The sequence below is a fragment of the Maniola hyperantus genome, chromosome 27 (assembly GCF_902806685.2).
Source record: "Maniola hyperantus chromosome 27, iAphHyp1.2, whole genome shotgun sequence".
Taxonomy (NCBI): domain Eukaryota; kingdom Metazoa; phylum Arthropoda; class Insecta; order Lepidoptera; family Nymphalidae; genus Maniola; species Maniola hyperantus.
The window spans coordinates 6,621,559-6,648,862 of NC_048562.1; the positions used below are offsets into that span (position 1 = coordinate 6,621,559).

Here is a 27,304-nt window from a genome sequence, read left to right on the forward strand (position 1 = left end):
TTGTTTTCGAGGTTTCCTATTCCAAAAGGCAAAATTAAATTCAGTTTTTTCAAGCGCTTGCCAAGTGTAGTTGTCCGTGCTATTGAGCTACGATGAGCGGCCGCGACCTTTCTCCGATATAACCAGTGATTGTTAGTTCCCATTGTTCCAGTGCAGTGCAGTGTGGTTATTTGCAATCATCAATTCGTGATCAAATATGGCTCGGTTAACGGAGGAGATGGTGATCGCTAGATCGAAGCAATCTGATCTGTCTGCGATAAAGAAACTCAACTGCTGGTGAGTACTGAACCTACACGGTACAATGATTCAGGGTATCGTACGGCTTAGCAAGTAGGGGCTCTGGCTCAGTTCCGTGTGACCTGCGGTGCGTTAACCCTAGTTTTTGTTACCCTGCAGTCTAGTTCCACGGTCCATATTATTGTGGCGTGGGAAATGGATCTGTTCCATCAATGAGTGACACTGAACTTTGCGGAGTTAGTTTTGTGGTGAGGAAATAGACTGTGCAAATAAGTTGCGTTTAGCGCCCGCGTTGAGCAAGATCCGTTCACGCTTACCTCACGTAGATTATTATTTGTTCATTCTTTCGCTATTTAAGTACTTAGGTATCTACTTATTTATGACGAAAATTTGTTTTTAATTTTTTGTTACTGTTATATAGTTAGCTACTGTGCCCTGCTTTCTATAGTTACAAAGTTTTAGTGGACACCAAATTGCTCATGTTCGGTAGTCGGTCCCCCATCCATTTACCGTCTTGGGTAATTGTTGCTCAACTAGCCCACTAAACTTAGGACTTAGGCAACAGTCCACCTCTCTGGTCCATTGTGGATTGGCAGACTTCACTCAGTATGGAGAACTGTCAGGCATGCAGGTTTCCTTGGTCTGCATCTACAATCTGAAGTTTTTCCTTCACTGTTAAAGCAAGTGATATTTCATAACTTAAAATGCACATTAAATCTGAGAGTGAAGCATGCCTGGTACTGAACCCTGGAACACCCCCACTAGGTGTCTGCTGCAAATAGAATCCCTGACCCTCTGAATAGAAGACTGAAGTGTTAACCACTAGGCTGTCACTGCTCATACAGTATGTGGCAGAAAATAATATACATCAACCTTTAGAAGGAGATAGTGGATTTGTAGAGCACTGTCTATGACAAAATGTCATATAGGTGACAGAGACAACACTCTACAAAGCTGAAATGTCATTCTAAAGGCATCAGCCCATAGATTATCTACTATATTACTAGAGACATCAGCCTTTATTGTTTATATTATATTGTTTTCTGCTGCATAGTGTACAATGCAAAAGGCAACATAGAAACTTGAAATGGTAAACATCTGAATGCCATATGACCTTATGTGGTGACTGCGTGTCTCCCGCCATGGTGTTGGTCAAACACAATGAGTGACCAACAAGGCTGCTTGTTGTTAACTACTGCCACTACTTGTCATTAACTGACTGAGTAAGATAAGATGCATAGTTATTAATAGAATGGGTGACTCAATGCTCTTGTTGTTCATTTTGGTGATTTATCGTTTTTAGGGTTCCGTACCTCAAAAGGAAAAACGGAACCCTTATTCTTCTTCCCGTTGAACTAGAATCATGAAATTTGGCAGGTAGATCTTATAGTTGAATTTTGGGGAAAAATCTGAAAACTGTGAATTTAGGGTTAGATCACACAAAAAAAAAATTGTGGTCATGAACTAATAATTGCATTTTCAATTTTCTAAGTAAGTTAACTATATCAAGTAGAGATATCATATGAAAGGACTTCACCTGTGCATTCTAAAACAGATTTTTATTAATTTTTATGTATCATAGTTTCTGAATTATTGTGCAAAATGTCGAAAAAATACGACTGTAGTATGGAACCCTCATTGCGCGAGCCTGACTCGTACTTGGCCGGTTTTTTCAGAATAAATAAATAATAATCTTTGTTAAAAGAAACAAGTGTGAGCAAACTTAACTACCTAACTCATAATTCCTCGGTTATCGCTCCAGTACATATCATATCATATCATAATTACTATCTTTGCTCTGAGATAACCAATAATAGATGTATTTTATCAAGCATTTATGTGCTATTAACAGATATGCTCATATTTGTGGACAAATGAGGACATTTTGCTTGTTTAGAGAGAATGTTATGGTACAGAATATGTGCCAACAAATGAGTCACATAGCCTTTATGAAGTACACTTAGGTTTATTGTTGTGGGCGCTACACCTGCCCACGCCCAGTGGTGGAGGTACACCGGCGCCCACGGCCCACGCCGCATGTTGCAATGTAACCTCAGACCTGGGCCCGTTCTCATGTCACTACAGTTGCACTGTAGTTAAAGCCTAATTTACATACAGCCGTACTCAGAGTCGCTTAATCGTTACTTAAGATTGAGTTAAATGAGACAGTGCTATATCTCTCACTATATCTGTCTCGTTTTAACTCAATCTTAAGGAACGATTAGCGACTCTGAGTACGGCGGATAATTTTAAGTAAGCGTTCTCATACATCCAGACAAGTAGTTTAGTAAAGCTGTCAAGTTCATTCCGAGATGAACAGGCAAGTGCGTGAACAAGTAAACTCTGTAATTCTTTATGTAGCAAACTCACAGAAGAAATATCATAAAAAATGTCACTCGCTTTAACGGTGAAGGAAAACATCGTGAGAAAACCTGCATGCCTGAGAGTTCGCCAAAATGTTATAAAATTTAGTAGACTAGCCAAAACCCTTCTCAGCCTGAGAGGAGACCTATGCTCCGTAGTGAGCCGGCGATGGGTTGATTGTGATGATTATTTTCAATTGGAATTTTGATAAAAAAAGTAGCAAGACAACATGAAACATTGTCAGAAAGTAAAAGTTGTCATCTATTTATCTATTGGTGTTTCATATTGCGTCATCACATTTTAGCGCTAGAGTTTGTTGGTCACTCAACTGTACCTTGATTAACACCTATTGCTGATTTTGCATACATTGCACATTTCTGCTGACATAGTATTATGTAATCCGTTACATAATATGATGAACCTAATAGTCAATATTGTGATATCAACAAAGTTTTCACTTTGATGTAAAAATATTGGTTGTGATTCTAAAATAAACATCGTGCACATTATAAATACTATCTGTCCCGGCTTACTCACGTGTGTAGTCGACGTTAGCCCGACTAGTTTCGAACCCATACGGGGTCCTTTTTCAAGGGAGTCCGTCCGCGCCCGCGCCGCGGTTTTGAGTCAAAACCGCGGCGCGGGCGCGGACGGACTCCCTTGAAAAAGGACCCCGTATGGGTTCGAAACTAGTCGGGCTAACGTCGACTACACACGTGAGTAAGCCGGGACAGATAGTATTTATAATGGAAATCACTCACGGTAGTTTAAACGCTAAAATCGTGCACATTATTGAGGAAAACCACAATAACATTAACATAGGTAGGTACATTAACATAGGTAGGTACATTAACATAGGTAGGTACATTAACATAGTATAAATATTACATGTAAACCACACGTTATAAAGCTTTTTTCTCGCTCTCTTCCTGTTCTATCTGCGATCAGTCCCTGGCCTATAGGCAGTGGACTAACTATCGACAGATAGAACTAGGCGATTTGCTCTCTCGAGAAACGCACACCGCGTCCGACCGCCGCCGACGACGAACGAGGGGCGGACCAACCAACCAACCAACTCCTGCAAATGTTCATGAGCGACGATAATCACTTAACATCTGGTGACTCGCTTGCTCATTTTATTTCAGAAAAACATTACTAGAACGCTTAATCGCTTGGCGGCTTGGCTTTGCCGGTATGGCTACAACTAGGCACTACCAACGCCTCCCACCGGACCATGTGGACGAGGAGGTGTTCCGTTAGAAAGGCTCCGGGCATAGATAATGGTTGCGCAATTATAATGATGTTGTTCATAATTGGCGACTTGCGCAACAGATCTGCGCAGATGAGGCGACTCTCCGCGACGGCGGAGGAGCGGAGCGGAGCGGAGCGGAGCGGAGCGGAGCGGAGCGGAGCGGAGCGGAGCGGAGCGCGACAGAGGCAGGCTTTCGCGCGCGGAACTGCCTTTACACCTCTGACGTAACTAATGTCGCATCCGATTATCTTAATTACATTCGTACCCTTGTATAAATGCGAAGGTGTGTTGGTTTGTTGGTTTGTCCTTCAATCACGTTGCAACGGTGCAACGGATCGACGTGATTTTTTGGGGTATAGATAAAGACCTGGAGAGTACTTTTTATCCCGGAACATAGGCTACTTTTTATCCCGGAAAATTAAAGAGTTCCCACGGGATTTTTAAAAATTCGAATTCCACGCGTATACGAAGTCGCGGGCATCAGCTAGTGGTTTTTTTTTCAAAGTCAAAGTTAAATGATTTATTCACAATAGGTAATTAATAACTCTTTTTGATGGACAGATGTTGGATTTCTAAGAATTTCAGTGGGAACTTCGATTTTCCGGGATAAAAGGTAGCCTATGTCCTTCCCCGGGATGCAAGCTATCGCTGTACCAAATTTCGTCAAAATCGGTTGAACGGATGGGCCGTGAAAGGCTAGGAGACAGATAGACAGACAGACAGACAGACACACTTTCGCATTTATAATATTAGTATGGATTATGTCAATTCAATAAACTATGTAACTTTAGAGTCGGTATGCGATTTGGCGTTGCTGTGAGTATACCGAGGATAATAAATATAAATAATAAAAAAAGCTTTATTTTTATCCCTTACTAATTAATGTTACATTTTTATCTTTAGTTTATTTAACTAGATATTCTTATTTTTATTCTTCCCAACTTACTTAACTACACTTATTTACACTAAACAATTTAAATAATCTAATCTCTACAATACAAGTTATATATAGCACTTTTTTACTTAAGTTGTATGTAAGGGCCGCCAGTGGCGGTAAAAGCCTCCTCCATTTTACTCCATGTACAGTGTCCTATCTCTATCTCTATCTCTATCTCTGGCGCGGACTCCAAATCTTCCCCGCAACTTTCGCGAGGACGCCTTCCCATCTTCCGGGTAATATGTACAGCGTTGATGGGACCTCGGCAGCTACAGGTCCTCGTTAGAGCCTCCACAGCTCAACGGGTAAAACCCCGCCCGTTGTACTGCTGTCGTACCTACTCCTAGCACGAGCTTTACGCTTAGTTGGAGGGGAAAAGGGGAATATTAGTCACCGTGAAAAACTTGGCTAATATTCTTTAAAAAAAAAGTTCCGGGTTAGATATTCCGTTTGGATAAAAAGCTTCGCTGATGATACTCAGTCAGTCAGATTCTTCTCTACATGTGTACCTAATAGTAGTAGAGAAAGCTCACGACCTCGTGGATTATATTTCTAAAAAATATTTTGTTTTAAATCACACCGCTAAGAAAGGATTTTTAATTACAAAAAAAATAAAAACCGACTTCGATACACAAACACTAAAAATTGAAAAATAATTTAATTTATTACCGAATATATTATGTATACAAGAGTTAATATAGTTCCATAATAATACTTTTTTTATTTTTTTTGTAAAAAAAATTTATTTCACAATTTTTAGTGGCCCCATGGAATTATGCTATGATTGGTTAAAAATCTACTGTTTACTAAGCTATTACACTGATCGCGAGCAATTTACTCTTATCCGTTGAGGAGTTCCAGTATCTATCTTCGAAGATGTTCATCAGATCTTCACCAAATTTAAATGGGACCAACTTTGAAGTATACCCTTTCAAACAAAAAAAGAATTTTCAAAATCGGTCCAGGCGTCTTCGAGTAATCGGGGAACATACATAAAAAAAAAAAAAAAAAAGATTCCGACGAATTGAGAACCTCCTCCTTTTTTTGAAGTCGGTTAAAAATACAACCCCTAACGGCCGGTTCACACATGTCTCCGTTTTACTGTTCCGTTTTTAACCGACTTCAAAAAAATACAACCCCTAACGGCCGGTTCACACATGTCTCCGTTTTACTGTTCCGTTTTTAACCGACTTCAAAAAAAAGGAGGAGGTTCTCAATTTGTCGGAATCTTTTTTTTATTTTTTTATTTTTTATGTATGTTCCCCGATTACTCGAAGACGCCTGGACCGATTTTGAAAATTCTTTTTTTGTTTGAAAGGGTATACTTCAAAGTTGGTCCCATTTAAATTTGGTGAAGATCTGATGAACATCTTCGAAGATAGATACTGGAACTCCTCAACGGATAAGAGTAAATTGCTCGCGATCAGTGTAATAGCTTAGTAAACAGTAGATTTTTAACCAGTCATAGCATAATTCCATGGGGCCACTAAAAATTGTGAAATAAATTTTTTTTACAAAAAAAATAAAAACCGACTTCGATACACAAACGCTAAAAATTGAAAAATAATTTAATTTATTACCGAATATATTATGTATACAAGAGTTAATATAGTTCCATAATAATATTTTTTGGGGTCGGTGCCAATGAGGTGCCATTGTGGAGTCTCATAAAAATATGAAGTCCAGACGATTCGCGCAGCTAAAGCTAATTGGCACCGGCACCAAAAAGTATTATTATGGAACCATATTAACTCTTGTATACATAATATATTCGGTAATAAATTAAATTATTTTTCAATTTTTAGTGTTTGTGTATCGAAGTCGGTTTTTATTTTTTTTGTAAAAAATTTATCGTGTACGTTTTTCGTCGATGGCGTATGTAGTTGTATGAGCGACTTCACACATGGCACAGTATTCTGTATACAGTAAAAAATATCGTTCCGTAAAAAAATGACATTCCGTTTTGTCATCGAATACTGGACGGACGGAACGGAAATATACGGATACGTAGAATTTTAACGGATAGATACTGTGTGTTTTACTGTGTGTGTGTGTGTGTGCGAGTTTTTTGTTCACACATCGCATCCAGTAATGACGGATCCGTTGAACGTTATACGGTGCCTATGTGTGAACAGAGCATAAAATAACGGCCTCCCATGTGTGAACGGGCCGTTAGGGGGTGAAATAAGGGTTACAAATTTGTGTTAGGCCACGCGGGCGAAGTCGCGAGAATAAGCTAGTAATATATACAAGTGTCGTAGTAAAACAAAAGATGCGCAGAATATAGGGAAGTTGTTATGTTGAGAGCCAACATTTTATATTATCTGTAGGTGAAGGCTGCCGGAGAGCTGGCGATGACGTCACTGCGACACGTCACGTAGTACCGAGCACAGCGCATGTGCGTGTTGGGAGGCCGCGCCGGGAAGTGAACCCACTGACTCACCTTGTCTCGACGTTTTATTGACTTTACAATTGTGTACTAGCTGACGCCCGCGACTTCGTCTTGGACTTTATAACTTCACATCTGCGTAGGCCATACATAGTGCCCTAAGTCCCTACTGACAAGCCGTGCCGCCAAGCGATTTAGCGTTCCGGTACGATGCCGTGTACACTGTACAAACCGAAGGGGTATGGGTTTAATAAAAACTGCCATACTCCTTCCAGGTTAGCCCGCTTCCATCTTACACTGCATCATCACTTACCACCAGGTGAGATTTTTTTTTAAAAAGAATATTAGCCATGTTAAATGACTAATATTCCCCTTTCCTCTCCAACTAAGCGTCAAGCTTGTTCTAGGAGTAGGTACGACAATAGTGCAACGGGCGGGGTTTGAACCGCCGACCTTTCGGTTTCAGTCCACTCCTTTACCTGTTGAGCTATTGAGGCTCTAACGAGGACCTCTAGCTGCCAAGGACTAACTTGTATGTGAATTAAAAAAGAACTGTGGCATGCAAAAAATCACGTCGATCCGTTGCCCCTTTGCGACGTGATTGAAGGACAAACTAATAAAGCAACAAACAAACACACTTTCGCATGTATAATTTATGGTTAGTGATGTACTCGCATGTGGAGTGATTCGCGATGGGTCCGATTTGGTGACATAATGACATAATGACATGTCTCATGAAAGTGGGAGATTTATGATATCTAATCTCTGTTGTGACTTCTGAGCTGTGTGCGTTTTAATTAATTAAATATCACTCGCTTCAACGGTGAAGGAAACCTGCATGCCTGTTCTCTGGAGTTCTCCATAATGTTCTCGGCGGTGTGTGAACTGTGAAGGTGGTGAAGTGTGTATAGTGTACGTACGATGGAAGGTTCTGTACCCCAAAATAGCTTCCACAAAATATGTCGATGGTGAATGAGTGGATGGTAGGTCGGTCACCTGTATGTACCTACACTGCGGGCGTGCCGCTCGCGTGCCGCTCGCGTGCCACCCTCGTGCCGGCACGCCCTGGCACCGCCACCCTCGTGTTGCGAGGGTGCAGGTCATCAGTACATCCTGATATTTGTACGCCGCGAGAAGCTTTACGCGCGAACACCACGTGCGGACTGCGCAGTTCGTAACAGTTGAAACTAAATAAGCAAAACCACCTGATGCCCGCGATTTCGTCCGCGTGGATTTAGGTTTTTAACCGACTTCAAAAAAAGGAGGAGGTTCTCAATTCGTCGGAATCTTCGATTACTCGAAGACACCTGGACCGATTTTGAAAATTCTTTTTTTGTTTGAAAGGGTATACTTCAAAGTTGGTCCCATTTAAATTTGGTGAAGATCTGATGAACATCTTCGAAGATAGATACTGGAACTCCTCAACGGATAAGAGTAAATTGCTCGCGATCAGTGTAATAGCTTAGTAAACAGTAGATTTTTAACCAGTCATAGCATAATTCCATGGGGCCACTAAAAATTGTGAAATAAATTTTTTTACAAAAAAAAAAAACCGACTTCGATACACAAACACTAAAAATTGAAAAATAATTTAATTTATTACCGAATATATTATGTATACAAGTTATGAGTTAATATAGTTCCATAATAATATTTTTTGGGGTCGGTGCCAATTAGCTCTCATCATCACCACGGGATCTGCGAAGCTTTCGAAAAGCTTCTCTATCTGAAGTCGCTTCTTTTACCTTCGGGTAGCTAAGCCCTGTGTGTCGTCCCCCCCCCCACCTTATGTGTTCAATTCCACCTTCCAACAACTTGAATCAAAATCGAACTCTGAACCCCCGACCTAGGAAACCGACGTCTTTACCTGTTACCGCTTTTCTGCTGCTCCGTGATCTACCTCACTGACACAACTGTTGGTTAGGTAACTGACTGAAATATCGGATAGCCATAATCGCGTGCTTGGTGCGAGCTATTAATACGAGCACCAGTTGGCAGATGTAGAGTCTCGGGTCATTGCTCCTCCAAATGCAGAGTGGGTGCCAAATACCGACCACCGACGCTGTCAAACGTCACACGTCACACGTAACAGCAGCTAGAGAGAGACAGTAATAGCCACTAAGCAAAATAAGAAGAAGAGAGACAAGCAAATGAACTATCGCGTTGCTGTCGCTACTGCAACGTTTTACGTAATCAACCTGCGGCTTCTGTGTGTCTAGCACGAGGTTGCACGTCTCGAAAACTTTGATGGTTCTCGAAAACTTTTATTTCGGGCAGCAATTGCAGTATCCCATAATTCCTACAACATAGTCCGCGTGGACTACACAAATTTCAACCCCCTATTTCACCCTCTTAGGGGTTGAATTTTCAAAAATCCTTTCTTAGCGAATGTCTAGGTCATAATTCAGCCCGATCCGTCCAATAGTTTGAGCTGTGCGTTGATCAGTCAGTCACCTTTTCCTTTTATATATTTAGATTATAATATGTTATGGGATGCCGCGCGGTGTCGGGTGGGGGCTCGCCACTAGCGTGCCGAGCTCGTGCGGCCGACGTCATCGCGCACGCGTGCTCGTTGGAGTGACGTCATTGCCATCCCAGCATGCTGGCGCTAACGGTGCGTGTCCATTGTTGCAGGGGCGCCGAGCTGGGCGACGTCAGCCTGCTGCGACGGATGCCCAACGTGGAGGTGCTCGCCTTCAGGTACATATCCCACTACAGGCCGCACGTCACCCGCCTACTTATAGTTGATGCTCGCGCTCGACTTTGTCCTCGTGATTTAGGTTTTAAAAAACCTGTGAGAACATGGTGCGGCGTGATTGAAGGACTAACCAATAAACAAACACACTTTCGTATTTACAACGTGGACAATGATGGGTAGCGATGGAATATCAAAATGTGAAAACAAAACCAAGAAAGGTGTTAGCTCACGGTTCTGTATTTGCGTTTTAACTTTAAGATTCACACTTATTACCGTTAAACCAATAAAACTACGATAACCTTTAAAAACAGTGTGTTATATTTTCTGAAAATCACGTTGTACAAGTCACTGACAGTGTCACATAGACTAATGTCAATCGCTGCGAGTTAATATCCTAGATTTCATGGACAGCGACATCTATGAACAACATATCTAAACATTCCGCCCACCAAGGACTTGTCCTTCAATATAACGTTAAACAAAAAGTGAAACTTAACCAAAAAAGAGTGAGCAGAATAGTAATTGTTACAATCTCAAACAAAGTTAAACTGAATCTAAATAAACTTTTAAACAATAATATCAATATTGATAGTAATAGTACAAACAATAGTACAAACAAAGCAACAATAACAAAAGAAAAAGTAAGTAAATCAATTAACAAAATATTTAGCGAAATTAAACGTTTGATAAGAACTTAAACTAAATTATAACTACAGCACCGCCCACCGTGAGAATATATTACATTGCACTTTTAGTGAGAACACAAATCTTATTTAGTGGACGTTTGTAACATCCGTTCTTACATTTGACAGTTACAACACGGGTTAGCATATCACGACCGGGGTGCTTGGCTATGATTTTACCTAATAACCATTTAGATGGTGGCAAAAAATCATCTCTTAATACGACAATATCATTTACATCAGGTTCTGGTTTCTTAGAATTCCATTTATATCTATGACTTAAGTTTAACAAATATTCTTTTGACCATCTCTTCCAAAATTCATTTACCATTTTTTGTGTTACATTCCAACGTTCAATACCAGATATGTTTTTATTACAATAATTAACATCACTAACGTTAAGTAATGGTTCACCTACTAAGAAATGGCCTGGTGTCAAGGGCAGTGGATCATTAGGATCGTCGCTAAGGACAGACAAAGGACGTGAATTTAAGCAAGCTTCGATTTGAGTCAGTGCTGTCGACAGCTCTTCGTAAGTTAATGTGCTATCACCGATAACTTTCTTTAAATGTGTCTTAACTGACCTTACACCAGCCTCCCACAGTCCTCCGAAATTTGGCGATTGAGGGGGTATAAAGTGCCATCGTGTGTTTTCTAAAGTCAATAAATGTGCAATTTCACGTGGAAGTTCAGATTTGGCATCGTTAAGCATAGCTTGTAGCTCCTTGTTTGCCTTGACAAAGTTCGAGCCATTGTCACTGTGTAAATCCTGACAATGGCCGCGCCTCGATGTGAAACGTCGAAAGGCTGCGATAAAACCTTTAGCACTTAGATCAGTAACTGCTTCTAGGTGTATGGCACGTGTTACCATACAAACAAATAAGCAGATGTAGCCTTTATATGATTTTGATCCGCGTCCAGGAGAAAAACGTATATTAATAGGTCCTGCGTAGTCAACGCCTGCTGATTTGAAAGGTTTGCTTGGTTTTAACCTCGCTTCTGGAAGTTGACCCATCAATTGATTTGTAACCTTCGAATGTCTCAAACACACTACGCATTTTCTGAAATGTTTCTTTACTTGGTCTCTTGCTCTAATAATCCAATACTTTGTGCGTAAATGATTAAGCATGAGTTGTGGCCCACCATGCATAGTTTTGGTGTGAGCATCAGCAACTAATAACTGAGTAAGATGACTCTTACTCGGCATAATTATAGGGTGTCTCTCATCAAAACTTGCACTGGCATGTTCAATACGTCCACCAACTCTTACAATCCCGTTTTGATCACAAAAGGGGTGAAGAGTGTAAAGTAAACTCCCTTTTGTTAGATGTCCTTTTGTATTTAACTTCTTTAACTCATCACCAAACTCTAAATTCTGAACTTGTTTAATACACATTTGTAGCGTTTTCTCTAATTCATTAACTGTAATGTAATTTGGTAATGTTTCGCGTTCATTCTTCGGAAGATTATAATTTAAAAATCGTCTGCAATATGAAATCACTCTCAGCATTTTACCTAAACTGGAATATTTAGTCCATACAAAATCTTCTTCTTGATGAGTTAAGGTAGTTAAAGATTTGGTTCTCTCTTCTTCATGTGTTTCTTCAATCTTAATTGTCTCTGTGTTAATAGTTGGTTCTGACAACCAGCTCGGCCCATTCCACCAGAGTGTATGATTTTTTAATTCGTCAGGCTTAAGGCCTCTTGACGCGCAATCTGCGGGATTCGCGTTCGTTGATACATATCTCCACTGATTATACTCCGTCATAGTTAAAATCTCTGATACTCGGTTACTCACGAATGTGGCCCATCGACAAGGTGGTCCTTTTAACCATGCCAGGACAACAGTAGAATCAGTCCAAGCGTGCAAATTTTCTTTTGGGATGTTCATCACCTGTGAGACTTCATGCAACAACTTAGCTGCGAGGACTGCTCCGCATAACTCCAACCTGGGTATAGATGATTCCTTGTCAATTGGTGCAACTTTTGTTTTAGCCGTCACTAAACTCACTTTAATGTCGTTTTCCTCGTTCTCAACTCTAATATACACCGCAGCTGCATAAGCAACTTGAGATGCATCTGAAAAAGCGTGTAATTCTGTTTTGCAACCTCGTTCGCTATTCAACCATCTTGGAATTAAAATGTCTTTTAAGTTCACTAAATCTTCTCTAAATTTAATCCATTCTGCTAATAAACCATCAGTAATTTCATCGTCCCATTCTAATTTTAATTTCCACAGTTTTTGTATAAAAATCTTGGCAGTAATAACCACTGGTGATATCCATCCAATCGGGTCGTATAGTCTCGCGATATCAGATAATACTTGCCGTTTCGTAATTGGCTGTTTAGATTCAGGTAAATTAACAGTGTATTCAAAATTGTCAGTTTCTCTGTTCCAACCAATGCCTAACACTTTCATCATATTGTCTACTTTAATTGGAACGAGTTGATCACTTCTGTGTTTTTCTTTGTCAATATATTTTAAAAATCTCGAATCATTACTACTCCACTTCTGCAATTGAAAACCACCAGAATTCATCAATTTGTTCATTTGTTCGTATATCTCTACAGCTTCTTCGAAACTGTCGCAGCCAGTCATCAAGTCATCAATATAATAGTCTTTCTTAGTTATTTCGGATGCAATTGGATAGTTTGACTGTTCAACATCCGCTAATTTTTGTAAAGTTTTTACCGCTAAGTAGGGTGCACATGCAGTACCAAAGGTCAAAGTTAATAGTTTAAAATGTTGTATAGGCTCATCAGGATTGTTTCTCCATAAAATTCTTTGGTAGTTAGCGTCTTCCTCAGTAACTCGGACTTGCCTGTACATTTTTACCAAATCAGCAATAATGCATACTCGAAATTTCCGCCATCTCATCAGAAGATGTCTCAGGTCTTGTTGAAGTTTAGGTCCAACTAGAAGGTCGTCATTAAGTGAAACGTTATTTACTCCTTTGGACGAAGCATTGTAAACCACTCGGACCTTCGTAGTGTCTTTATCTTCGCGCACTACCGCGTGATGTGGAAGATACACAGATTTAGGATTTTCAATGTCTTCCCCTTTGATTAGTGACATATGATTCAGAGTCAAATATTCTTGCATGACATTTTGGTACTCAATATATAGTTTCTCATCTTTTAGTAATCTCTTTTCTAAACTCAGTAGTTTTCTTGTAGCTATTTCTTTTGTTTGTCCATACTGGCTTCGTGGTTCTTCGTCTTTAAATGGTAGTTTTACTACGAATCTTCCTTCTTCATTTCTTGTTGTAGTTTTCTCATAAAGTTCTTCGCATTTAAGTTCTTCCTCCGTTAGCTTTTTTTCTAGGCTGTTTGGCTCATTCTCCATATCCCAGAATTTTCTTAAGAACTCGTCTTCTCTAATGTTGATGTGCATACTCGCAATTTCTCTTCTCGCTGAAGTTGTATCATGTGTCGCTCGTCCTGATATGACCCACCCAAGGATTGTATTTTGTGCTATAAGATTTCCTTGTGGATGCTTAATCATGTCATTGAGTAATACCTCTCCATATACATCAGCTCCTAGCAAAATGTCAATTTTGCCGGGTGTTGCAAATCCTGGATCAGCTAGTGTAAGGTTCTCTAATTCTAACCAATCAGGTGTGTGAATTGTACTTGTCGGTAACAGTGACGCAAGTGAACTCATAACGTACGCATTTACCTGAATTATGTTTTGTGGATTATGAAAGGACTCAATGACTAAAGAAGTCATGTGTTTAATTTTCACCTGTCCGTTCCCTATCCCTGACACCAAACCATTAATAGGTTCTCTTTTTAACCCAAGTAATTGTACCGTGGCTTCTGTTACAAAAGAAGCTTGTGATCCCTGATCAAGTAATGTTCTAAAAACTAATTTTGTTCCGCACTTAGATCTAGATTTAACAATTGCAGTAGCCAGTAAAACGTTATAGCTGTGTAACTCTCCTCTCGCAAAGTTAGCTACTACTCTGTTCTCTAGTGTAGTTGTATCTGAATTTTGTTGTTTGTTCTCCTCTCTCTGTGGCTCAGTCTGTTTGGTTATCGTGTTGTTCGTGTTCCTCTCATGATTTTCTTTCTCAAAATGGAGTAACGAGTGATGTCTCCGTCTGCACCGTCTGCAAGATTTGATTTGTCTGCACCGGCTCACTGAATGTGTATTTGAAAGGCAATTGAAGCATAGCCCGTTCTCTTGTACATATTGCTGTCTCTCTCTCACTCCCTTCTGTCCAAACTCCTTGCAACTGAATATAAAGTGTGGTCCGTTACATAAGACACATATGGGTTGGTTTTCATTAGTTAGAGCGGCATGAAATGATTTTGGTTTTAAAGTAGGTCTATTAGAGCTTTGTTTCCCAGTATCCATCATTTCAAGGCTTCTAAAGCGAGATTCTAAAAATTCAACAAGTTGCGACCAAGTTGGTAATTCATCTCCGCACATGCTCTGTTGATGTTCCCATAACTTCCGCGACTCAATATCCATTTTAGAGACAACAAAGTACACTACAATAGCATCCCAATTACTTACATTTACTGCAATATTACTTAAACTTTTTAAACAGGATGATGTCGTATCTAATAACTGTTTCAGTGCAGCGGGCGACTCAGTAGTAATCTGTTTTTGTGAAAAAAAGGTTTTTAATATGGCATTACAGTTGAACCTTATATTGTTATATCGTTTAGTAAGCTGTTTCCATGCTTCTGCATAATTAAGCTCCGTTGTAGCAAAATTTCTTATTAATATTTCTGGTTCTCCGGACAGACTTGTTTTTAAATAGTGAAGTTTTTGTACCGCTGATATATTCTTATTGTTATGAATTAATGATGTGAAGATGTCATGGAAAGTTTGCCACTCATGGTATTTGCCGGTAAAAGTTGGTAAAGTGATTTTGGGCAACTTTATATCACAAAATGGGTCAGAGTTGTGCGCTACATCGGTTGACAATGATGAACTCTGTTTAGTATCACTTGAAACACCAGCAAGTGCCTCCTTTAGTGTGCATCTGTAGTTTGTATATAGTTCTTGGAACTGATCGAATTTATCAGAAGTAAAATATGATAAACTTTCCTTACCTTTTTTGTCAACAATGGAAATTAAATCTTTGTGACCTTTCTTGAATTCTACCCAGATATCTTCCAATATTTCCAATCTAGTTTCGATGTACGCTTGTTTAAGTCTTTCCTTTGGAGATTTTTTATAGTTATACTCCGCTTTTTGTAATTGTTTAAACAGTTCGTCTTGATTTGCTAGTAACGGATCCATGGTAAGTTTGCAAGTTACACTAAAACTTTTTATTTCACAACAATTCCGGTTTCGGCACCAAATGTTAGCTCACGGTTCTGTATTTGCGTTTTAACTTTAAGATTCACACTTATTACCGTTAAACCAATAAAACTACGATAACCTTTAAAAACAGTGTGTTATATTTTCTGAAAATCACGTTGTACAAGTCACTGACAGTGTCACATAGACTAATGTCAATCGCTGCGAGTTAATATCCTAGATTTCATGGACAGCGACATCTATGAACAACATATCTAAACAAAAGGTGTATTAACATTTAATATTATACAGCTATTAAAGTATAAACAATAATAGAAAGAGAAACAGCAAAAACATACAGCACGTCTACCGTTTAGTGTAATTGCGCGCACGCGCACCGCACGCGCACGGCACGCGCACCGCACGCGCACCGCACGCCGCGTCGCGCGTCGAGAAATTTGAAAATCGACGTATTCTTATTTTTAACAGACTTTAAAAAAAAGGAGGAGGTTCTCAATTCGTCGGAATCTTTTTTTTTAATGTATGTTACCGGATTATCGAAGACGCCTGGACCGATTTTGAAAATTCTTTTTTTGTGCGAAAGGGTATACTTCAGAGTTGGTCCCATTTAAATTTGGTGAAGATCTGATGAACATCTTCGAAGATAGATACTGGAACTCCTCAACGGATAAGAGTAAATTGCTCGCGATCAGTGTAATAGCTTAGTAAACAGTAGATTTTTAACCAGTCATAGCATAATTCCATGGGGCCACTAAAATTGTAAAATAAAATTAAAAAAAAAACCGACTTCGATACACAAACACTAAAAATAGAAAAATAATTTAATTTATTACCGAATATATTATGTATACAAGAGTTAATATAGTTCCATAATAATATTTTTTGGGGTCGGTGGCAATGAGGTGCCATTGTGGAGTCTCATAAAAATATGAAGTCTAGACGATTCGCGCAGCTAAAGCTAATTGGCACCGGCACCAAAAAGTATTATTATGGAACTATATTAACTCTTGTATACATAATATATTCGGTAATAAATTAAATTATTTTTCTATTTTTAGTGTTTGTGTATCGAAGTCGGTTTTTATTTTTTTTGTTAATATCTGACAAAGGGTTTTTTAAACTATACCTAGTTTATTGAAAATGCAGTCGTAATGGGTAGCAGTAAGGTGCATTTCACGTTGTGTGTGAGCGTCGTCGGTAAACAGAAAGTGTCTGTGAAGTGGTTACGTTATAATTGCCGGACTGAGGGCAACGAATGGTTCCGGAGGAAGCTTGTAATGTCTCTTGTTGCTTTACGACCTTCGCTTGTACACAGAAACTATTCATGGTGTCTTTGTTGGTAACACAACGAGTAGCGGAGGTCTTCTCGTTTGACCTAGGTCGAGACGGGGGCCTCGAGGCGTGGCCTCCTTGTCCGGGTGTGGGTCGAGACGGGGGCCTCGAGGCGTGGCCTCCTTGTCCGGGCGTGGGTCGAGACGGGGGCCTCGAGGCGTGGCCTCCTTGTCCGGGTGTGGGTCGAGACGGGGGCCTCGAGGCGTGGCCTCCTTGTCCGGGTGTGGGTCGAGACGGGGGCCTCGAGGCGTGGCCTCCTTGTCCGGGTGTGGGTTGAGACGGGGGCCTCGAGGCATGGCCTCCTTGTCCGGGTGTGGAGCGGAAGAACGCTTCCCCGGTAACGTTCTTTAAGCGTCATCGGCTAGGGCCCGCCTTTTTGGCTTAGGGCCTCGAGGCCTTGATTATGTGTGGGGTCTGGGGCGAGGGGCTCGCCGCCGTGCACGAAGTCGTTGTCAAATAAAAAATATTTCCAATGAGGAACTTCCCACGGTATGTTCCTTAAAATCCTCATAGATGGCGCTATTTATGTCCTCCCAAGGAGGTAGGGTGTTACTTTATTTCGAAAAATTAAAGAGTGTCGAACCGCTGGATGGCAGCGGTGTAAGACCGTGACGCGTGGAAGTCCCTACAGGAGACCTATGTCCAGCAGTGGACGTCTATCAGTTGATGATGACGATCAATTGAAGATTAAAGTGCCCGTTTCCCACCCGCAGCATCAACAAGATCCGTTCGCTGGTGGACTTCGCGGGATGCCGGCGGCTGCGCGAGCTGTACGTGCGCAAGAACGAGATCAGGGACCTCGCCGAGATCCGACACCTGCGGCACCTGCCCGACCTCACCAGTCTGTGGCTGGACGAGAACCCGTGCACGCTGCACCCTGAGTGAGGAGCTACTTTTTAAAATTCTAGCAATGCATATTAGAAACGAGGCAGCGAATCGCTTCGTACGAGTCCGTGGAATTTCGACTATATACTCGTATATAGGGGTGCAGACTTTTGCGATGCCGCGTGGTCCTGTCCTCGCGGGTTGTTTCTTATAACATCCTTAAAGTATCTCTTGAAACATTCCAGGTACCGGATGACAGTGTTGAAGAACCTCCCGAACCTCGAGAAGCTGGACAATGTCGTCGTACAGCCAGAAGAAGTGAGTTCGTTCCGTTGTAGCTTTCACACTGAAACTTACGACTAAGATAACATAAATATTATGACAACGATTTTCTTTTTCAAAATAACTGCTGAGATTCAGACGTCCAGCTCAGATCAGATGATTCAAAAGCTCTTGTCTGAATGAGCCTGCTTAAATTAAGGATAGGATAGAAAAACATTGATTGAAATAAACTGTGTGCCTTGCACTGTACCCCTGGTTCGGAATATGTGCACTATCAAAAAGAGCCAGCTTTCTTTTCTAGTGCGGCCATCTCAGAGGTTACTCTTTTCTAGTGCGGCCATCTCAGAGGTTACTCTTTTCTAGTGCGGCCATCTCAGAGGTTGCTCTTTTCTAGTGCGGCCATCTCAGAGGTTGCTCTTTTCTAGTGCGGCCATCTCAGAGGTTGCTCTTTTCTAGTGCGGCCATCTCAGAGGTTACTCTTTTCTAGTGCGGCCATCTCAGAGGTTGCTCTTTTCTAGTGCGGCCATCTCAGAGGTTGCTCTTTTCTAGTGCGGCCATCTCAGAGGTTGCTCTTTTCTAGTGCGGCCATCTCAGAGGTTGCTCTTTTCTAGTGCGGCCATCTCAGAGGTTACTCTTTTCTAGTGCGGCCATCTCAGAGGTTGCTCTTTTCTAGTGCGGCCATCTCAGAGGTTGCTCTTTTCTAGTGCGGCCATCTCAGAGGTTGCTCTTTTCTAGTGCGGCCATCTCAGAGGTTGCTCTTTTCTAGTGCGGCCATCTCAGAGGTTGCTCTTTTCTAGTGCGGCCATCTCAGAGGTTACTCTTTTCTAGTGCGGCCATCTCAGAGGTTGCTCTTTTCTAGTGCGGCCATCTCAGAGGTTGCTCTTTTCTAGTGCGGCCATCTCAGAGGTTACTCTTTTCTAGTGCGGCCATCTCAGAGGTTGCTCTTTTCTAGTGCGGCCATCTCAGAGGTTGCTCTTTTCTAGTGCGGCCATCTCAGAGGTTACTCTTTTCTAGTGCGGCCATCTCAGAGGTTGCTCTTTTCTAGTGCGGCCATCTCAGAGGTTGCTCTTTTCTAGTGCGGCCATCTCGGAGGTTGCTCTTTTCTAGTGCGGCCATCTCAGAGGTTGCTCTTTTCTAGTGCGGCCATCTCAGAGGTTACTCTTTTATAGTGCGGCTATCTCAGAGGTTACTCTTTTCTAGTGCGGCCATCTCAGAGGTTACTCTTTTCTAGTGCGGCCATCTCAGAGGTTACTCTTTTATAGTGCGGCCATCTCAGAGGTTACTCTTTTCTAGTGCGGCCATCTCAGAGGTTACTCTTTTCTAGTGCGGCCATCTCAGAGGTTACTCTTTTCTAGTGCGGCCATCTCAGAGGTTGCTCTTTTCTAGTGCGGCCATCTCAGAGGTTACTCTTTTCTAGTGCGGCCATCTCAGAGGTTACTCTTTTATAGTGCGGCCATCTCAGAGGTTACTCTTTTCTAGTGCGGCCATCTCAGAGGTTACTCTTTTCTAGTGCGGCCATCTCAGAGGTTACTCTTTTCTAGTGCGGCCATCTCAGAGGTTGCTCTTTTCTAGTGCGGCCATCTCAGAGGTTGCTCTTTTCGAAAATACAAATTACAATATTGACTTACGCGGTCCCGCCCACTGCTGGAGCTAATCAAATCATAATTATGTTACTTATCATAACTTGATTTGATTACAAAACAATATCAGCCAAATAAATGATGTTGACAATTTGGGCTTGAACGTTTGATTGTATATTTGCAGGTACAAGAAGCCATCCGCAAAGGCGTCCACATTCCAGACTCCGACGACGAAGGCTATCCGCAACAAGTAAGCTGAATCGTTTTGAGCTAAGCTTTTGACTAGCTATAACATTAGTTAATCTTTTCTTAGGACTGCGGCAGCTGTTCAGAAGGATATCAGCAGGGCGATTGTCTAAACCCTGCATCAATCATTATTACAATCTCAATTGTTCTGATTGGCTGAATTTGTGCGATTCTTGTTGCAACAATGCATTGTAGCCAATAGTGAGCGAGCATTAACCAATCAGAGATGATTGCGATCGTGACATTGTAGCTGTCAAACAACTGCGGTAGGGCCACTGGTTTATATTTGAGACAGTTAAGTAAATAGAGCGATTTTTATTATATATATTTTAGTTGGAATATTAATCTATTAGGAGTTGCCCAAGGGTGGTTTACCGGTCCGCAACTCTTAGTCCTTGTTACCGACGGTAGAGATATAGCTGTTGGCGTCAGGACAAACGATCTCTGGTGTGCAGGGAATGTGCCGAATGTGCCGAATGTGCCTGGGGTGCCGGGCTCGGTAGTGGCTGATGATGCTGATTGGCACGTCTGTAACTTCGCAGCAGGAGTCGTTCGGCGGGTACCGTCGGCAGCGCTCGTGCGAGTCCAGCCCGGAGCGCGAGGAGCCGGCGCGGGCCCCCCCGCACGTGCCGCACCCCGCACACCGCCACGAACAGGTACGATCGAGACTATTTATTCAAGGGGCGGACCGACAATCCTGAAAGGCCGGCATTTAACATCAGATGACCCGCTTGCTCGTTATTTTTATGTAAATAAAAAATGTTTCGTGATTCACAATATAAGTCCCGCAAATTGCTATTGCGCTGGAACCGTGGCTCATTAACATCGAAATGATGTCACATTGACGTCAGCCGAAAAAATATACCATCGGCTCGAAACTTCAGCCCCGCGGATTAGCAACTTGCGGGACTTGTATGTGAATCATTTGCCGAATCTCGATAGTGGGAGCGGGCTATTGGAATGTTTTTATGTTGACCTCCGATCTGAAACTGTCATTACTCGTTACAAGTGCAAATCGTTATTTTGAATAGTTTCTTGATTGAGACGATTATATTTTTACTCAATTTCATTATAATCAAAATAAATCTGTTTACTTTTACTACTGGTTTGATGTCGCTAGTGAATATATTTTAAGACTGTGAGTGAGCTTTTTGTAATTTATTGAGTAAATTAATATCTGTTTTGAGAAGTAAATGTTTCTGTTTCTGATTGTGTCGTATTATGTTCATAACTAAAAATTGTAGAGTAACTGTGTCGACAAGTCGAGGGTCCCGGTTTGGGCGCCAACACTGCACTGACGCCCAAACTAGGGCCTTAAGGTAGTTTTTCGCTGGAGCAACATTGCGACATTGAGGCATGCTGCAAGAAACTCAAACGTATCAAGAATCTTAAGAACGTTTTTGCTCAAAGTCTCTGATACGAATCGCTGAGGTCCGTGTTCCTGCCGCGTACAACCTACAAACCTTCCAGGCGAGAGTGAATAGGTGATGTCGTCTCGGCATGAAGTAGACTGCCGCATGCTCCTTGAGGCCGCCAAGTTAATGTTGCCATTGGCATGCCGCTTTGTCGCATGTTGTTGCTTCGGTGTAAAACAGCCACTGTAAGGGCGGCCATACACGACCAGGAATAACGGACAAATTGCCACGGTCTCTGGTACCTCTATGATATAGATTGACAGACGATATATACACATTACACACGTAAGGTCTGTCTGTACCATAGACCTACACTAGCACTGTCCTTAGCGCGAACACGCACTCGTCCGATCCGAGCCCGTGAAAATACGTTCCTTTTTGTTTTGCTAACTATTTATATATTCACGAATACGTAATCGCTATAACTCTGTCTGTACTAAGAAAGATTTTGAGAAATTTGAACGGGATCCTTAAAATCCTACCCCAAGGGGCTTAACATTAGTGTAGTTGACGTGGACGGAGTCGCGGGCACGAGCTAGTTTACGCATCAATATACAATACCAGTGTGGCCGCCTGTCGGTCCGCTTGTCGGGTGACGTGTTTGTGTGTTTGTGCACTGACGCCAGTGGGCGCAGGCCAGCGACAGCTCCGCGGAGCCCGAGCCCGCGGCGGAGGCCGAGCCGCAGCACCAGGTACGTGTAGGGCTCCACCGTAACAGTTGACAGTACAACGTGCAGCATGCCACGCACCGTCCGCCCTCCCGCTACCGCACACGCGGGAGAAGCAAGCACCGACCACCCTGCATGTGCTCGACACTACTGCCCTCACTGGTGGCGTTGCAAATGAAATAACAATATTATGTAGTATTTAACTCTGTTAGATAAGCGCTAACAAATGCCTTTTGGCTTCAAATTTAAAGTTACAGTAGAATACTTGTATTTGACCATCTTCAAGTTGCGGGGTGTTTCTAACTTACATTTAGTACGAACGTAATCATTTACGTTTAACTAGTAGATCCGTCCCGGCTTCGCTTGGTTGGAATTCCTCTAAATCTTTTCTTAATGTATGTTATAGAAAATCCTTTCCCAGGGAACCTAGGAGCTTGTAGAGCTAGCAGCTGGCGGTGTCGCTTCACATGTCGGGACACTGCGCCGCAGAAATAATGTACATCGACCTTTACAACGAGATAGCTCTGTCGGTGAGACCGACCAAACGTCACGTAGGTATGAGTGACAGAGAAGACGCTTTACAGAGCCGAAATGACATTCTAAAGGCCGACGCACATTATTTTCTGCCGCGCAGTGTACATCACATTTTGTCATGTTGTATGCTTTACTATTATAGTGCGTACGTGTTGAGAACTCACTCGCCATATTTGCTCTGTGTGTCAATTGGCAAAATTGATTTGATTTGATTGGAAAGTACGATTTTAGTCCTTGATTAACCGACTTCCAAAAGAGAGGCTGGAGGAGGAGCATAATTAAAGAAATTAGAAATCAAAGCGTCAAGCTTGCCCGACTCCATACATACATACCGTCAAATCTGGCAACTTTGCCAAGGGTTACTGACTTTACCACCAGCAGAGTGCTTATGAAAATCCTTTAATACCACAGACCACGTATATTTTCTAGTGTTGTGACTAATTTTAGGGAAAAATACGATTATCATTTGGCAACACTATTTTGAATAAGGCAACACCAATGCAGCCATTTTTTACTAGTTCGTATTCAAAATTCGTCACACACATAACCTTAAAACTCAGTGCTCAAGAACTTTTAATATTTTCGATTGTAAACATCAGATCTGGGTACGTAAGTTTTTGATTATTGTTATTGTTTATTGTAAGGAATGGATTGATTACCCTGTAAATGCCGTAGTGTTTGAATTATGCCTCATAATTTTATTGGTAAAGTTACTAGACCATGCCGGCCAATATGAGAGGGCAACTTTGCCATATTTTGTAACGGCCTAGGGTTGACACAAACAAAAAGTAAAAATTTCATTTTTGATAAGACACTTTTTAAACCTTTACGTGCTAGTTTAACTTATGTACCTAGTGAACCTATTCCATAGGACCTCACTCTCTCATAATAAGTATTAATACAAACACAAGGATATTAGCAGTTGTAGATTAATATTTATTTTTATTTATTTTTTAGGAAATGATTCGTCATAGTCGCCGAAAACTAGGATCGAGAAACTATAAAAACTACACCCAGGAAATGCTAGACTTAGCAGTAGATCTTGTAAAAAAAAAGAATATAACTTCATTGGAAGCTGAAAAAAGATTTCTTATACCTCGACGTACGATAGAGAATAAAGTGAAGGGACTCCATATGAAATCTCCAGGTGCTCAGTTGCGCCTGAGTGACTCCGAGGAAAAGGACATCGTGGATGTTTTGATAGCCGCTGCCGATTTTGGTTCCCCATTATCACGACTAGATCTACGCATAGTGATATTTGAATATCTGAATAAAAATCGTCGCTCTTGCCTATTTTCCGGTAAAATACCAGGTAAATGGTGGGTTAGACATTTTTTAAGAAGACACAAGGATGCACTGACGGAGCGAGCAGTTCAAAACATTAAGAAAGCACGAGCAGAGAAAACTGTAGTTGAATTTACAAATTATTTCAGTAATCTTGAAGGCACACTAATAAACGTCCCTCCACAAAATATCTTGAATTACGACGAAACTAACTTGTCCGACAATCCGGGTTCAACAAAATGTATTTTCAAACGCAAAATTAAATATCCCGAAAGAATATTAAATCACTCAAAAGGCAATATTTCAATAATGTTTGCAGCGAGTGCAGATGGGTCTTTATTACCTCTTTACACAGTATACAAATCCGAACATTTGTGGTCTGCATGGTGCGTCGGAGGGCCACCAGAAGCCAGATTTAATAGAACCAAGTCAGGTTGGTTCGATGCTACAGTTTTTGAAGATTGGTTCAGATGTGTCGTCATTCCATGGGCTACTAAGTTTGATGGACCCAAAGTTATTATTGGCGACAATTTGTCGAGCCATCTGAATGTGACTATTTTAAGACTTTGCGAAAAGCACGATATACGATTTGCTTTTTTACCAGCGAACAGTACCCATATAACACAGCCATTAGACGTAGCCTATTTTGGACCTCTAAAAAAAATCTGGCGAAGAATCTTAACAGACTATAAAATAAAAAATCCATCCGAGGCTCAAATAAATAAAACTCACTTTCCTATATTGCTGAAGGAGTTACTGGCAGAAATCCAAACGTGTAATAAAGATAACATTAAATCAGGTTTTAAGGCCACGGGCATCGTTCCATTTAACCCTCAAAAAGTCCTTAGGAAACTGCCAGATTATGAAGAAGAAATAAAATACAAAATAGACACAGCACTTCTTGATTTTTTGAAAAAAACCAAAGCCCCAGATCCCCTTAAGAAAACAACAGCGAACAAAAAAATGAAATTAGAACCCGGATGCTCCATTTCATCTCAAGATGCAGAAAAACTTATGTGTGGAACAAAAACAAGACAAAAAACAGCAACTAAAAAGTCAAATGAACCAAAAACTAATGAAAAACATGTAACAATTTTATCAGATGTTCGATTTTTACCAGAAAACCAAGCTTATATTGATGTGAAACAATGTAGCTCACTCGATTTAAAAAGAATTGATGCAAAATCTAAGCTCTCTCTGAAAAAGAAGGAAACGGAAAATATAAATCCGTATGAAAATCCAGTACCATCTACTTCCGGGACCTGTAATGTGGTCAAAAGGAAAATTCCAAAAAGAAAACAAACTCAAACAAAAAAACCAAAAGATAATAATTATGATAGTGACGAGGAAAATGAAGATAATTATTCACTACGAGATACCTCAGATGAAGAAATCATTATGTCTGAAGATGAAGACATAGCTTTATGTACCATTTTAAAACACAGTAAAAAATATGAGACTGATTATCATATTAGTACAACATTGCCAGATATAGGTGATATGGAACTTTCTTTTGATGTAGAAACTGAAAAGGAAAAATTTCAAGAATTTTATATTGATGAAATTGAACAGTATGAAAACAAAGAGACTGATTTACTTGAAATACAGAATGATCATTTGAAGATAGATGAAACTAATATAGAAAACAAAAAGACTGATAAAGATAAAAAGAAACAAGGTATATTATTGAACATAGAAGAAGCAGAAATGAATCTAAATGAAAAAACTAAAACAATTGATAACTCAGATATGGACGAAATTAAAACAATAGAAAATGAAAATTCAAATGAACGAAAAGAAGAAGGAAGTGTGATCTTGGAAATGAACGAAATTGGAATAAAGGAAAAGACTGATAATGAAAGTGAGAACCTGAATATGGACCAATTTAAAATAAAAGAAAAAACTTATGATCAGGACAGTAAATATATGGATGTGAACTTTGTTTCAGAAGATAAAATAGCTGAAAATCTTGATCTGTGCAAAAATGAAAAGACAGATAATAATAATCATAAAGAAGAAGGTGTCATCTCAGAAATATACGAAAATGAAAATCAAAACTCAATTTATGAAGAACAAAGAAGCGTTTTAGTTAGATACTATATCCGCAATAACTGGAAATATTTTGTAGGATTCATAGAAAAAGTAGATGTACAACAAAGAGAAACATATTATTCAATAAATTTTTTAAAAACTGTTAAAAAGCCCAATTTAAGATTTATCGTTTGCAAAAGAGATCGTGATGTCGTACCGTCTTCATCTATTGTTAAAGCTGTTAAGTTACATTCGGTGAAGGAAAACCGCGAATACTTCATTGAGGAATGCGATGATCATTATTTCTAAGGTTTTTTATTTACGGTTTAGAATTTATCATTTGATTTGTTTTTTTTTTACAATTTTTTCAGAATTTTGTGTGTTTTAGAAAATGAAGGAAAATATTGAAATTCTTTTGAAGCCACCACCTCACAAAGACAATAAAGGATTTTTAGGTCCATACGCTAACATGTAAACAGTAATTATTTAGTTATACTGGTGTTTAACGCTAAAAGTGGCCATTTTTTGCTATAATTACCAATATTATTAAACAGTTACTATTTAAATTTAAGCGTATGGCCAAAAAATCCTTTATTGTCTTCACGAGGTCGTGGCCTTGGCAGAATTTAAATTTTTTCCGTCATTTTCCAGCTATGACTTTTTTTAATTAGTGGCACTAGTGAGCGTGCAGGATTCTCTTAACGCTGTTTTTCAATAGCCAGATAACTGTTATTGAATAATAACAGTTATCTGGCGATTGAAAAACAGTAATAAAACAATAACATTTTAATTCGTGTAATTAATGCCTTAACTGTTAAATAAAGGGTCAGATAATATTTTTTAGATCTTTTAGAATCTTTCAGATTCATAACTGACCGTTTATTTGACATTTAAATTAGACAAATTAAAATCTTGCTGTCTGTCGAATAAAATTTATCTAGTAATCGTTAAAAAATGCCCTAAAGTAAAAAAACATAAAGTTAAAAACTACTACACACACAGTGTAGTAGCATTTAACTTTTACACACTACAGTTTATTTATTTATTTTGATAATAATGTTATTAAAGAGTTTTTCATGATTCGTTTTTGATAATATTTTTAATTATATGTTTCTCTTGAGTACTTATGTTTATGTACCTGATTACTCGTATGTTACAAATTCAATAAATACTTACATAAATATTTTTTTCAATTGTGTCAACCCTGACCACATTCACTGACTTTCTATGAAATTTTCTTAAATGGGTGATCAACTTTGCCACTCCCTC

General features: G+C 40.2%; 2 protein-coding genes and 2 long non-coding RNA genes across 4 annotated transcripts in view; 3 read left to right on the plus strand and 1 right to left on the minus strand.

The window, feature by feature from the left end:
* LOC138404326 (uncharacterized) overlaps positions 1-27,304 on the plus strand; it is a 79,665-nt gene that overhangs the window by 40,965 nt on the left and 11,396 nt on the right. The window lies entirely within an intron of this gene.
* The window catches only part of LOC117994537 (uncharacterized), a 33,116-nt gene that overhangs the window by 41 nt on the left and 5,771 nt on the right, over positions 1-27,304 (plus strand). Inside the window, exons 2-8 of the mRNA XM_069507978.1 lie at positions 12-276; positions 9,814-9,879; positions 17,884-18,051; positions 18,241-18,313; positions 20,042-20,107; positions 20,646-20,759; positions 22,145-22,210. Coding sequence (XP_069364079.1) covers positions 197-276; positions 9,814-9,879; positions 17,884-18,051; positions 18,241-18,313; positions 20,042-20,107; positions 20,646-20,759; positions 22,145-22,210 — 633 coding nt within the window. The 5' untranslated portion in view covers positions 12-196. The remainder of the gene's footprint in view (positions 1-11; positions 277-9,813; positions 9,880-17,883; positions 18,052-18,240; positions 18,314-20,041; positions 20,108-20,645; positions 20,760-22,144; positions 22,211-27,304) is intronic.
* On the plus strand, positions 23,057-26,344 carry LOC117994536 (myb-like protein X). The gene is made up of 2 exons (XM_034982468.2): positions 23,057-23,325; positions 23,678-26,344. Exon 2 carries the CDS (start codon positions 23,681-23,683, stop codon positions 26,342-26,344), a length of 2,664 nt encoding a protein of 887 aa, XP_034838359.2. The 5' UTR covers positions 23,057-23,325; positions 23,678-23,680.
* LOC138404327 (uncharacterized) lies at positions 26,431-26,587 on the minus strand. The gene is made up of 2 exons (XR_011238328.1): positions 26,543-26,587; positions 26,431-26,499 (listed from the first exon to the last, which is right to left on the minus strand). It is a non-coding gene; the product is annotated as an uncharacterized lncRNA (long non-coding RNA).

Coding starts and splice junctions, on each gene's coding strand:
- LOC117994536 (XM_034982468.2), top strand. CDS start 23,681: ATGATTCGTCATAGTCGCCGAAAACTAGGATCGAGAAACTATAAAAAC.